The 12,830-nt window shown below is 37.3% G+C and overlaps 1 protein-coding gene across 1 annotated transcript in view; it reads left to right on the top strand.

Annotated features, from left to right (window-relative positions):
* The window catches only part of LOC128991612 (uncharacterized), a 104,490-nt gene extending 92,103 nt beyond the window's left edge, over positions 1-12,387 (top strand). The window contains exons 5-6 of the mRNA XM_054414646.1: positions 4,260-4,378; positions 7,093-12,387. Of these exons, the coding sequence (XP_054270621.1) occupies positions 4,260-4,378; positions 7,093-11,769 (4,796 nt within the window). The 3' untranslated portion in view covers positions 11,770-12,387. The remainder of the gene's footprint in view (positions 1-4,259; positions 4,379-7,092) is intronic.
* Positions 12,388-12,830: the final 443 nt, after the last annotated feature.

The raw sequence follows: 12,830 nt of genomic DNA, 5'->3' as shown, positions 1-12,830 counted from the left end.
CCGGCCTGTAAAAACCTGCTCGGTCCCCAAATTACGATGACAGCTGGCATGGCCAGCAAAACGTAACTTTCAGCCACCAATTAACGTATGTAATACAGCCAAAAACATCTTAGTGTGGTGAAATAGTATATTTCGTACCTAGGGCCGAAAATGAGGTTTTGCCGGCTCGAGATAGTTTTTTCGAGACGAAGTCGAGAACTTAAATCGATCGAGAGCTGCAAAACCATTTCGGTTCGTGGTACGAACGCTATTTTTTACCACACTATACTCCATTACCACTATTCACCACCATATAATAATGCACACTGATAGTCAACACAACTACAACTTTAAGGTTATGTGAATAAAATAATTTGAGGAATCAGCAAAAATAAAAATAAATAGTTGCTAGGCAACAGTGACAATAACACAATTCTATTGCAATGCTATGGACTTTGATTGTGTATTTAAAATGCATTCATGTTTTAAGTAAGTAAGCGGACAGCTGATTTTGCGGCCCCGGCCTGTAAAAACCTGCTCGGTCCCCAAATTACGATGACAGCTGGCATGGCCAGCAAAACGTAACTTTCAGCCACCAATTAACGTATGTAATACAGCCAAAAACATCATAGTGTGGTGAAAATAGTATATTTCGTACCTAGGGCCGAAAATGAGGTTTTGCCGGCTCGAGATAGTTTTTAAGTTCGAGACGAAGTCGAGAACTTAAATCGATCGAGAGCTGCAAAACCATTTCGGTCCGTGGAACGAACGCTATTTTTCACCACACTATACTCCATTACCACTATTCACCACCATAATAATGCACACTGATAGTCAACACAACTACAACTTTAAGGTTATGTGAAGAAATAATTTGAGGAATCAGCAAAAATAAATATAAATAGTTCCTAGGCAACGGTGAGAATAACACAATTCTATGCAATGCTATGGATTTTGATTGTGTATTTAAAATGCATTCATGTTTTAAGTAAGTAAGCGGACAGCTGATTTTGCGGCCCCGGCCTGTAAAAACCTGCTCGGTCCCCAAATTACGATGACAGCTGGCATGGCCAGCAAAACGTAACTTTCAGCCACCAATTAACGTATGTAATACAGCCAAAAACATCATAGTGTGGTGAAAAAGAATTTACGGACACACGGGTACTAAAAAGGCCTACGGACAGGGGTCGTATAAAAACAGCTGTTGGTTTTCATTTTTTTCAAGTTTAAATTTTTCTTTTGTCTAGAGCTGCATACGAAAATACTTTTTGAAATATAACCATAGATTAAACATACTATGTTTTATCTATGATATAACCTTCAAAACATCGAACATTTTAAAACCAAACAAAATGCTTTGATGACAAAGTGGCGAAACCATTTTTTAGTTTAGGCCGCGTTTAGTCTCAGAGGTCAGCCTTGTCGAGGAACGTGCACAATGTTCAACGGAATACTAATCATAAATGGCTTATTGCGATGTGATTAATTTTGATGCTTACTTGTATTTTAAGATTAAGTAATTGAGCGGAGCGAGCTCTTTGAGATCGAACCCATCGATGTATATGACCTAACATTATAGCCTAATGTGCCGAGTTTGGTTTTCCTACTGCAATGCGTTAAAAAGTTAACCGGCGTGGTCCAGACTTTTACCTGGACAGTAAGACTCTACTGAGTACTGAGAAAATGTTAATAAATCTCCTCGAATTAGACAATGTTTATTAAAAGATCTATTCGTCAATTTTGAAGAATACTGTTGTTAAAAATATACAGTAATGGAAATTTAAGATAGGAAATGTTGTCTTTAACGATAGACACAGGGATACCATCGACACCAGGGGCGGAGCCACCTCTGAGGCTTTGGACAACAATTCATGTTATCTTTGGCCTATTAATTATAAATTTAGATGGTGTAAATCAGTGCCATAAATTGATTTTATTGTTAGCCAAAGTTATGATAACCATGAAACAAAGTAGCCATGTTCAGGATTACCAGTTAGGGAATTCTACCCAGCCACTGCCAGCACAGAGTTGCCAACAATGTATTATTACAGAGTACCTACACTTTTAGCAACGCAACCACCATGACACTCAGACAGAGTTATACTGTCACAAAGTATTGCAGGTGCTATTACTCCATTACTAAACTAAGCACATGCTTTCCCACTTTATTATTTTATTTTCTATCGGACTAAGCAATTTAACTAATCGATTGGTTGTATAAGTTTTTGTACTGAGATGGAAAGTTTAATTTCTGAATTTTGTCTCCAATTGAGTGACCTTGTAGCTAGGAGTACAATGCAGATGTCTGCTTGCAATAGGTATTGAGCGGAGTTAGCATATTAATCCAATACTTTTCTAAAGTCAAAGCTACATCTGTTCCTTATAACTAGAGCTCACCCCGTGGTCGAAAACTCGACCAAAAGTATGTAATGTGCAAACCTCTTTATTTTCACCCCACGCTGTAAATAAAACATGTGATTGGAATTTCATCCATTTGTTTTGATTTTCTGTTATACTTTGTTAAAATTTCGTCACCAACATAGCTCACCCACAAGGCTCATGTTATTTTTTTTTTATTTTAAATTAATTTTTCTGCTTATTTTTGAGCCTATTTAAATTTTTAAGGGATTCTGCACATCTACAGGCAAATATCTTTCTAACAGTATGCGTAGATTTTCCCTGCAATGCACAAGAGCTGAAAAAAAGGTTTTAAAGAAACATGCTTACCTATTAATATATAGATATTCATTCCAAAAACTAACAGTAAATTAATAGTTGTGCTATTTGTTTAGTATTAAAACTTATGAAGCCCATGGGGCAGGGCTCTAAAGATCTGGAAAAGACATAAACCTTCCCAAGTATACTGTAATAGAGAAACTCACCTAAATTCATAATCGGATTCATAATTTAATCATAAAGGAAAAACAGGCAGACATCGCCAATATATATATAAACTAGAAAAACATTAACTGCTCAAATGCAGTCTCTAGCACTTGAACATTTGGAAATTAAATCGGAAATTAAAGGCGATTGGAACAATAGTAAAACCAAATCCAAATAAAACGTTACAAAATTGGAACCTATAATGATTTGTTTATACATTACTAGCAGTACCCAGCGCACATTGCTGCGCTTAACAACTATTATTTCAAATGGTAATCTGTTGTTTACAAAATATAATAAAAAATATACCGATAAAAAAATAGAATATTTTATTTTACTGAAATGCCAGGGGATAAACAATGACTTTTTGTTTTTTCATTAGGTGTATAAATATAAGTGTTAGGCCTACCAACACCTGAGCACGCAACATACAGCTGTCCGTGTGAAAAGCATGCATTTACTAAATTTAAACCGGCGATAGTCAGGGATTACCCTTGTGCCTTATCAATGGTGATTGCGAAAACAAGACACAAAGTAAATTGTAGTCACTTGAATTCAAATGGTAATTCGGATTAAATCATCGGTATTTCTCCTTTGAACTTACGGGCAGTCATACTTCCGTAAGGGACATAATATTAACTTTGGGACGCATTTCTAAAAAAAAACTACTGGAGGTAGAGTCACAGGGTGTATTTTATTTTAAAGATAAACTTATTGGCTAGTTCCTTAAACAGGGTTTTGAAATTATCCATAAAAATGGATTGTTTATACAAAATAGAAAAAATATTGAATTTTTTAAATTGTTCTAACCAAAAGATATCATAATTTAGGTTGCATAAAAAAAAAAAAATTCCCTTTATATGGAAAATGGAACTGTGATTGTATATAAACTTGATGTGAAAATTTGGTTCTTGATGTATCTCTTATAGTTTTTTTAGATATGTGTCCCCAAGGTTTATAAAATGTGTTTCGGAAAATCTATGAAAAGAAAAGGTGATTACATTCTAACACTCACCATTGCTTTCATACTTTTGTTTATATTTTAGGGAAAACAAAAAAAATACTTTAGTATTATATATCAATGTAAAAAGGAAATTCTAAGGAATCAAATCAAATAAAATCAAAATATCTGTATATATATATATATATATATATATACATAGGTACTTCCTCTTTTATAGATTTAGATAGATAGGTTTCAACCTCTAGGATTCAAAGCTGAGCCATCTTTTAATACAACCCCTTCCTCCCTAACGGATTAGTCTAGTTTTTAAACAGAACAGAATCACAGATTCTCTATATGGTTTGCTTCTCTATATGGTTCTACGAAATATCATTTTGACTACCGTACTTAGTTACTGGACGACGCTTATTTAAAGTGTGTTTGTGTTCTTCAGGGGTGATGGGAAGACCAGGAGTGGACTTTCCAGTCTTACCAAGCATCCCGACTACTGCATTCAGCTGCAGAGCCGTCAAGAAGCCAGGCTACTACGCTGATTTGGACACTGACTGCCAGGTATTTGAACACATGAACACATCAACATCACAAAAGCCAGCAAACACCAACCCCCCCCCCCCCCCCCCCCAGTAGCTCACATCACTAGTAGGTGTGGCAATTGAGGGCGCAAGCTGGTCTAGTGGTAGAGAGCGGGACTTCGGTCCCTGAGGTCCCTGGTTCAAATCCAATCAAATCACCTATGGATTTTATCTAAGTGATAATGCCGCAACCCTAGGTCTATCCTAAAGTAATGTAAAATACCCCCGCCACAGCAAACCTGCAGACTAAGCGAATTTCCATTTGCCTGATTGGATTTACACTAAAACGTCTCCTTAAAAATATCACATTCCTTATTTAAATAAAATCAGTTTAACACATACTTAGGTTTGCTGCAACAGGGAGGGTAAAAGTGTTTTTTTTATGTAAAATGTTAATAGTTAGTAAGAAATAAAAACATTTTCCAAATTTGGGCAAAATATGTTAATAAACAAGCAAACTACAACAGTTTACTTATTCTCCATAAGAATAATATGGGAATTTTAAATTTACAATTTTTTGGAATTTTCTCCGTAACGATTAGGTGCATTATAACGCTTCAATATACTAAATTATTTGTTTTTTTAAGCTCTACAAAATAGTTTAGAAAGAAATTGCAAAATTTTATGTATTTTGAGTCAAAAATGGGAAAAACCCATTTTTACCCCATAAAACCCCCCATAAACCCCCGATCCCACGGTCCGATCATGCTGGTTCGCGAACTCGTTCGAATAAACGTAGGTTTACACGTTTGTACCGAATTTCATCAAAATCGGATCGTTTTTGCTCGAGTTATCGCGCTAACGGACACATATATATATATATATATGAATTTGAACGGATGGTGTTTTTGGCCTCTAGGGACCTCAAAACGAAAAAAAAATCGGTCCCGGGTCCAGGTCTTACCATGAGTACTACGGTAATAGCTTATTCCCTATATGGGAAATTCGCTAAAACAATCCCGAAACAAAAAGTATGTGGGGCAGTAGCAATTTACTTCAAACACAAAAATACTAGCTTGTCATGCAGCAATAACAATAAAGCTACGGTATCGCAATACTGAATTCAGACATTGCATTTATTATGGTTTGTTATTTGGTTTTGTTTCAACATTGAGTTTTCATTAGTTTTATAAAATTGACTCACGTTTTTAAAATCATGGAGTGATGAAAACAGTGCCTGTACAACTGCAACTTCTTGATATTTGTGTATCCTAGCCCTTGGTTCCAACTAAAGGAACAGTATTGCGATTGTATCCACCTTAACATTTTTCAGACAAAAGGAGAATGCTGTTTAGGTAAATGGACAAACCGAATCACCAGGTTGTCTTGCCATTGACAGCAATCCCCCTGTTGACTGGTCAGATCGTCGACAACATGATTGGACCTTTGACAGATTCACCTCGCGTCACTCAATGTACCTTGTTGAGGGAGAGAATGCAATGTGAACTGTGCAAATCCGTATTTCATGGTATAGTGACCACATTGTACCACCACCACTCTTTCAAACACTTCAATGATGGCGAAAGTATAAACATTCTATAAGCGGTGCTGTTAAATCCTCAGAAGGATATTTATTGAAGTGTGAACCAGCGGACAAGCTTAATAATAATATAACACGTTGTCCTCTATAGGTATTTGTTATTATTCATACCTGCAAACTTTAAATTTCATTGTTAATACATTTACTTCAAATATAAACGTTTTTGTTGATTGTAAGCCTTTACAGCTTTTCCCCTTACCAAGAACTTGTTTATCTATCAGAATTGTTCTCTGGTTATCTTATTAATCTACAACCATCTTTCTGTCAGCTTACAAACTCGTACAGTGTACTTTCTTTTTGGTTGTGTGCGCTTAAATAACTACGGTACCGGTACTACGGTAGGTGGCGTCCCCATCTTAAATGATAATAATAATAATAATAACACCGAAGTTACTTTATATTAAAAAAATACCTTTATTTAAAAAAAGAGTATTTTCACTCCCTACCATCCTGCTAACATTGAAGATATATAAAACTCTGATTTGTAAATACAATGATGGCATAGGACATCCTGGGCAACCAAAAATGAGAATGGCCTTATGTTATAAACACCTGACTTTAGTATATCTACCTGTAAGCATTGACTGTTGGAAACTGAAGTAGAAACTCTATCTATATGGACCAGAAACTGTCACCAAATTTTATAAAAAAAAGGAAAAGTTTTGTGAGCCAGTCACAGAATGGGCTATAGCGTCAAAAAGTTTTGTTTCCTACCTTATTTTCTATTGCTTATGGGTCATATCAGTTACTATAGATCACATCGAGTCGTTTCGTGAGTTTGAGTTGGAACAAAAGATTGTATATTCGACAGAAATTAGTAATTCAGATCAGCACAATCTGTCAGTGGCTCACATCAACTGCGACGATTTTGATTAAAAACTGGCGACAACTTGAATATGGGGATTGGAGATAGCATGTCTGGTTGTATCAATAATCAAAGCTATAAGTTAGTTTTTATCCCTTTTTGGTCGATAAAGGTAGGATGTCTTCTTTAGTTTACAAAAGTCAATGGTTGAAACATAAACCACTTCTATCAGCTGCTTTAATTTTCCTTTGCACACATTTACTTTTTCATGCACAACGCTAGCCCAATATAAAAGTTTCCTTGGTTATTTGATTGTTTTGGAATTAACATATTGTGCATATGATTGCAGGTGTTCCACATTTGTGATGGGGGGCGGAAGATCTCGTTTTTGTGTCCAAACGGGACAATCTTTCGACAGTCTCATTTAATCTGTGACTGGTGGTTCCGAGTGGACTGCGGCAAGTCGGTGGAATTATACGAGGAGAGCGCAGAGCAGTTGGCTGCGGATCAAAGAGTGTACAAGCAGAGGGCGGAGGCGCTGGGACGGGCGGTCAACAAGGGGGATCAGCAGGGAGAGACGTTGGCCACTCAGAGAGAGATTGAGAGTTCATCACCGAAGCCAGACACTCATATTGATGCACCATTCTTTGAAACTGCTAAGCTCAACTACAAAAATAGACAGAGTGCAAGAAAGCAACAGGCCTCACAGCAAATAAAGCAACTTGTGACTCCAGTTCCTGAAGTAGAGAATATCCATTTTGAAGCCAAAAATGTAAATCAGCTGCAGTACAAGAACTCACAGGACACGAGGCCCAACAAGCCAGTTGACGAAGAAAACGAGCAACAGATACTGTCTGAAACAGCCTCTTTCGCCAGCAGCAGAGGTAGCAAATTTGGAAGGCAGTTTTATCAGGAAAACTATTTCACACCAAGTTCCCAGTTACAAAGTGGCTCCACTGAACAGAGAAATCAACCGAATTATCAGACAAATGACAACGATCTTCAATTAAGCTCAAAGGCTCCACAACCTCAAACAAGTATTAACTTTTTATCCAGTAGTACTGTTTCAGAGAACTCTTTTAGCTTCCCAACAAGCACAGTTTCTTCTTTGTCTTCTGAAGGTTCATTTCAATCCAATCCTGGCGTTTCTACTAAATCAAACTCAGAACCTTCACCACCAAGAAATTTCAGACCAATTGGTCGTCTTTTGCCCACATCGTCTCAAAATAGTAATTTAAGGCAAAGTTCAGGTAGAAATAACTTTTTCAGATCCAATAAGCAAACTTCAACTACAAAAAATGTGGCTACTTCAAAACAAACACCCTCCGACGTTCCTATTAACACCCCTAATACACCAAGCCAATCTGAGTTTAGTTCACCTCAAAGTATGGACTTGAATTCTGTGTCGCCCTCATTTGTGCCACAGAAGAATTTCAACAGACCGAGTCCTGACCTTATACCTCCAGAGCAAAGTCCAACAACAAGGCAGAATGGAAGGCTTCAGGCTCAAGCAAACATTTATCAGAATAGTAAGACTTATGTTCAATTTAATAGAAATAGAACTGCTACAACATCAAAAAGCCTAGTGGTTGAATCCTCAGTAAATAGGTTTTCGTCACCTACGACGTTGCCCTCAATACAAGAAACAACAGCCAGCCCTAGACAAAGGCAAAAACAACGTCGATTTACAAGTACCACTCAAAAGCCTGTATTTACTGCAAAATTTAAACCGAGTAAGTCATTTTCATACGTAGAGCTAGAACGATCAAAAAATTCTCAGGAATCTGCAACGCAGCCAACTGAGTCTTCTTCAACGCTAGCGAGCTTTAGCCCGATAATAGATAGTCGCAACAAAGTTGAAAATGTGCATTTTGGATTGAATGAAAACGTACATGAACAATTTTCCACAAGCAGCTACTCTACTTCAAATACGCCTACTTCTGTAGCCAATACAAAAGAAAGCATTTCTACTTTCTCTACGTTGTCATCGACTTCACCATATTCACCAACGATACCAGATCGTCCAGATCAATTTCCCTCCCAAAAACTAGTTACTAGATTGGAACCAAAACAAACAACATCATCTGTTCCAAACAGCAACGATGATTCCCGCCTAGATAAACTGGCAAGTTTTAGTAACATTGATCCAGCTGAGATCAATTTACTACCTTCTAACACAAATAAAGGGACAAGAAGCAAATTGATGATTCCTGATTCTTCTGGACCTAATGCACTTCATACACTGGCTCTGTATTATGCTACATCAGAGGCAGACTCAGGTACAACACCAGCATATAACGCTGAAGACACTTTTCCTCCACAATCCACAGAAGAGCTTTATAATTTCTCATCTACTGGCTCTGAGGAATCAGACAGTAAAGTAAGAGATATATTAAAAACACACCCTAAACAAGTTTCAAAAATATCAGATGAAATTTTGCTGAGATCCCATTCTGGTAGCCCAGATAATGAGACTGAAATTGATAATGTTAAATCCACTGTTGATACTGATGATGCTGTCAAAGATATCTCGACAGTGTTGACAAAAGCTACAAAAGATTCGTACGCCTCTCTTTTTAATGACACGGAAAAGAAACATTCACATGGTGACGACATGCCTTGTACTGGGGATGATATATATGACCTAGATGCTGGTAAAGAAGCATTGACAGAGAAAAATGAAGGTATCAAAGAGGATGTTCAAAATGATTTGGACATTCAACAAAGTCGTGGTATTGTTCAGCCATTGTCGTCAACTAAAAAGCCTTTTATCCCGCTTACTTCAAATGTAGATGATCTTCCTGATGAGTTAAAATTAAGAGATTCCACTGACCTTAGAGAGTTGGCGCAGGTTTTTAGTAGAGCTTTGTCAGCATATCTAGAAGATCCTGATTCTTTTAGAAGGATTTTATCAGAGGTTCGTCCTACAGAACCTACGAGTGCAAGTGGTTCTGATCTAACACAAAATTTAGAAGAAAATGAAGACGAAGTCCTAGACTTTTCTGATGCATCAAATCGTGGTCCCAGGATAATTACAAATAACCAACAACCTGTTCTAAATCAGCAATCTCAAATAAACTCTTTGGATATAAAAGAAATTAATAGCCTTGCTCGTGAAAACTACACAACGGGACCATCAACCGATGCTAGTGTAAAAGCAGGAGCAGAAGAAAATTCTGAAGGCCAAGCTTTCTCAACTGCTAATCCTACCTCTTTAGCTGTTGATATAAACTACCTTTTGAGTAACAATAATAATGTTACTTTTGATTCTGTTACAGAAGATTCATATTTACCAACAGTGGAGATTGAAGAGGACAAAAGTAGGTGGGGTAGATATGGGGGATTCCATAATAACTCTGTAGTTTCAGAATACCAACCATATGGATCTGATGTATCCAATACTGTAACGGGAAGACCTATAACCGAAACAACTTTTGTGACAGAAGGCTCGTCGTTTGACACTACATTGGATGAAGCGCAAAGTGAGTATTTTACCAACAAAAATGTTTCGACTGCTGCTTCAAACCAAATTGATATAGAGTCTATTCCTGAACAGTTGGGTATTGTTCCTGCTCAAGATATCAATGCACTAGTTGAGGACCATAATGACTGCAATGACCCTTCACATAATCATGGTGACCATTTAAGTTCAGATTCAATAGAACACAAGCCGTTTCTTATACAAACAGAAGAAGAAATATATGGAAGAGGAACGGATCAAGAAAAGGTACTCATTGCGTCTGGAAGTCAGTCATTTGTATCAAGGGATAACTACGTAAGAATCTTAGGGGCAAAGCACGAATTCGATACAAAGAATAGTGTTGCCTCGAAAGTTCAAAACGTAAATGAAAATAGTATCAGACCGGTAGAACCAACAACTACAACTCAGAAGACTACAACTATGAAAAGTAGAGGGTCCGTTCGATTCGGTCCACCATCAACTGCTGATCGATCTGACATATCAAGCTTTAGGAGGAGACCAAACAAGGAAATAACATTTCAAAATGTAAACTTAGGAAATGGTGTAACACTTGAAAGAACCAAAACTATTCGTTACTCCACACCTGAAATACAAAATGTTCAACGTTCAACTACGTACTCCCCAGATATCAATATTAACCCAGTGTCAATAAACGAGGGATTAAGTCTTGTATCTAATGACGTGGTTTCAACAACTGAACATCCACTGCAAGCATCTGGAAGTACGAGATCAATAATACGAGCTACAACTTATCATCCAAGTTCTTCTCTCAAACCAGATTTACCAGATGTTATTCCTCCCCGAGGATCACTTCGTAATTCCTGGCAGTGGAATGCAAGACCCTCTAGTAACGCAGATATTACTACCCCGGAGAGTTTGATAAATACTATTCTTAACAATGAAAACTTTGCATCTTCTCCCCAAGACTTCTCCACCTTTGCATCTACCCTTTTACCACCAAACGTAACTCTTGAAACGGCCAAAGAAGAAATGCTCGAGAAAAAAGCAGAAGAAATCTTTGGCAAATTGAATGAAACCAGTGCTAATATGCTAATGAATGTAATGAACCAAGCTGAATCTAATACCACAGTAAGAAGGCTTGTTCTTCTGTTAGTGGCTGATCGCAACGGAAAAGAAAATAAATCTTTTGAAGACTCAAGGAACCAGCTGATACAAGCATTGCTGAAGACAACTGCACCTGAACCTACAACAGCAGGGATTACAGAAAGTACTCAATACGAGGATAAGAAGAGCACAACAAAAAAATCTGGAAGAACACGAACCAGGTCTAGAGGTTCTTCAACAACTACAACACAAAGTAGTACCACTTCTCGGTCAAGAAATCCAAAATCCTACAGAGGAACGGACCCTGATGTTAAAACAATCACAAGTAATGATGCTTCAAACAAACCTGAGCCTCAGTTTTTAAGATCTCCAAATCTGTTTCCACAAAATCCATCAGCATCTAGCTTTGGTTCGGATCCTGACGCTCGCGCCGTTGAACTGCTCAAATCCTTGTATCACCTCGCTGCAAGATGGGGGTAAGAACGTTGCATCTCCTCATTGGTACAATATTTGCTCACCTCGGGCCTGAGGCGTCGATGGGAGATGAGTCGGAACGATCCAAGTAAGCCAATCTCTCCAAGGTCAGGCTAGTCAACAACAATCATCAAGTCTTGGATATTCCCTGATTACTGGAACTTCAACGATGAAGTTTTACTGATCATGTAATATCCTAATTGTAAATAATGAAACTGTGAATATTTATGTTAGTATTTGTTACCAAGCTCCCGCTCGCAATGGTCATAAAGTTCCCTTATTATTATTTTATTGTTTGTGTACCTATCCTACTTATACATGAAGTGATTTGTATATTTGTGAGCTAGAAATGCTCCTTTACTCAGTATTTGAACAATCAGATGGTTTGACAAAGTCTCTTGTTAGCGAGTAACACCACTTGCGCACATTTGTACTTTGTTCACAATGATTTCTTATGACAAAAGCATTGAAAGTAAACCTAGATAATATAGGTAAGCCAATTATTGAGTTGTTACAAACCGTAACCCACTTAGTGCTTATGTTTGGTTAATTTATGCTGTCCCGATAAAGAAAGCTGTTATTTTAAATGCCATTGTCTATTTAATAATGTTTAAGTTGTATGAATGTCGAACGAGTGAAATGAAGTGTTATGTAATATAAATATGTAATTATTATAAATACAAGTAAAACCTATTGTTTTTATTATTTTTCCTGTTATCAAATTATAAATCAATTTGCTGCACAGTATGTATCTTATCCGGACTCCTCGGGACCGAGGCCAGTCCGAATAATGGTTTTTCCGGTTAAACCGACGTCCCCGAAAACTCTTTAAAAGGGACCGTTTAAATGCATTCTGTATACAGTATTTGACTTAAATTTAGGAGAGCATTGTATTTAGACACGTGATCATTGGTCTCAAATCTTTCCCAAGAGAACAGTAATTTCAGTACCGCCCACTTCCGGCTGATCTAGTCCGGTTAAACCGATGTGGTGATAAAAGAATTTCCTGTTAAAGAGGTGTCATTTCAGCCGAGTGTAGTCGGGTTAAACCGATGTCCGGTTAAAAG

The sequence above is a fragment of the Macrosteles quadrilineatus genome, unplaced genomic scaffold, assembly GCF_028750875.1.
Source record: "Macrosteles quadrilineatus isolate MER2022 unplaced genomic scaffold, UCM_ALF_1.0 Scaffold_4__1_contigs__length_99947679, whole genome shotgun sequence".
NCBI lineage: Eukaryota > Metazoa > Arthropoda > Insecta > Hemiptera > Cicadellidae > Macrosteles > Macrosteles quadrilineatus.
The sequence above is the reverse complement of the archived record's forward strand: the minus strand, read 5'-3'. Positions and strand labels throughout refer to the sequence as shown.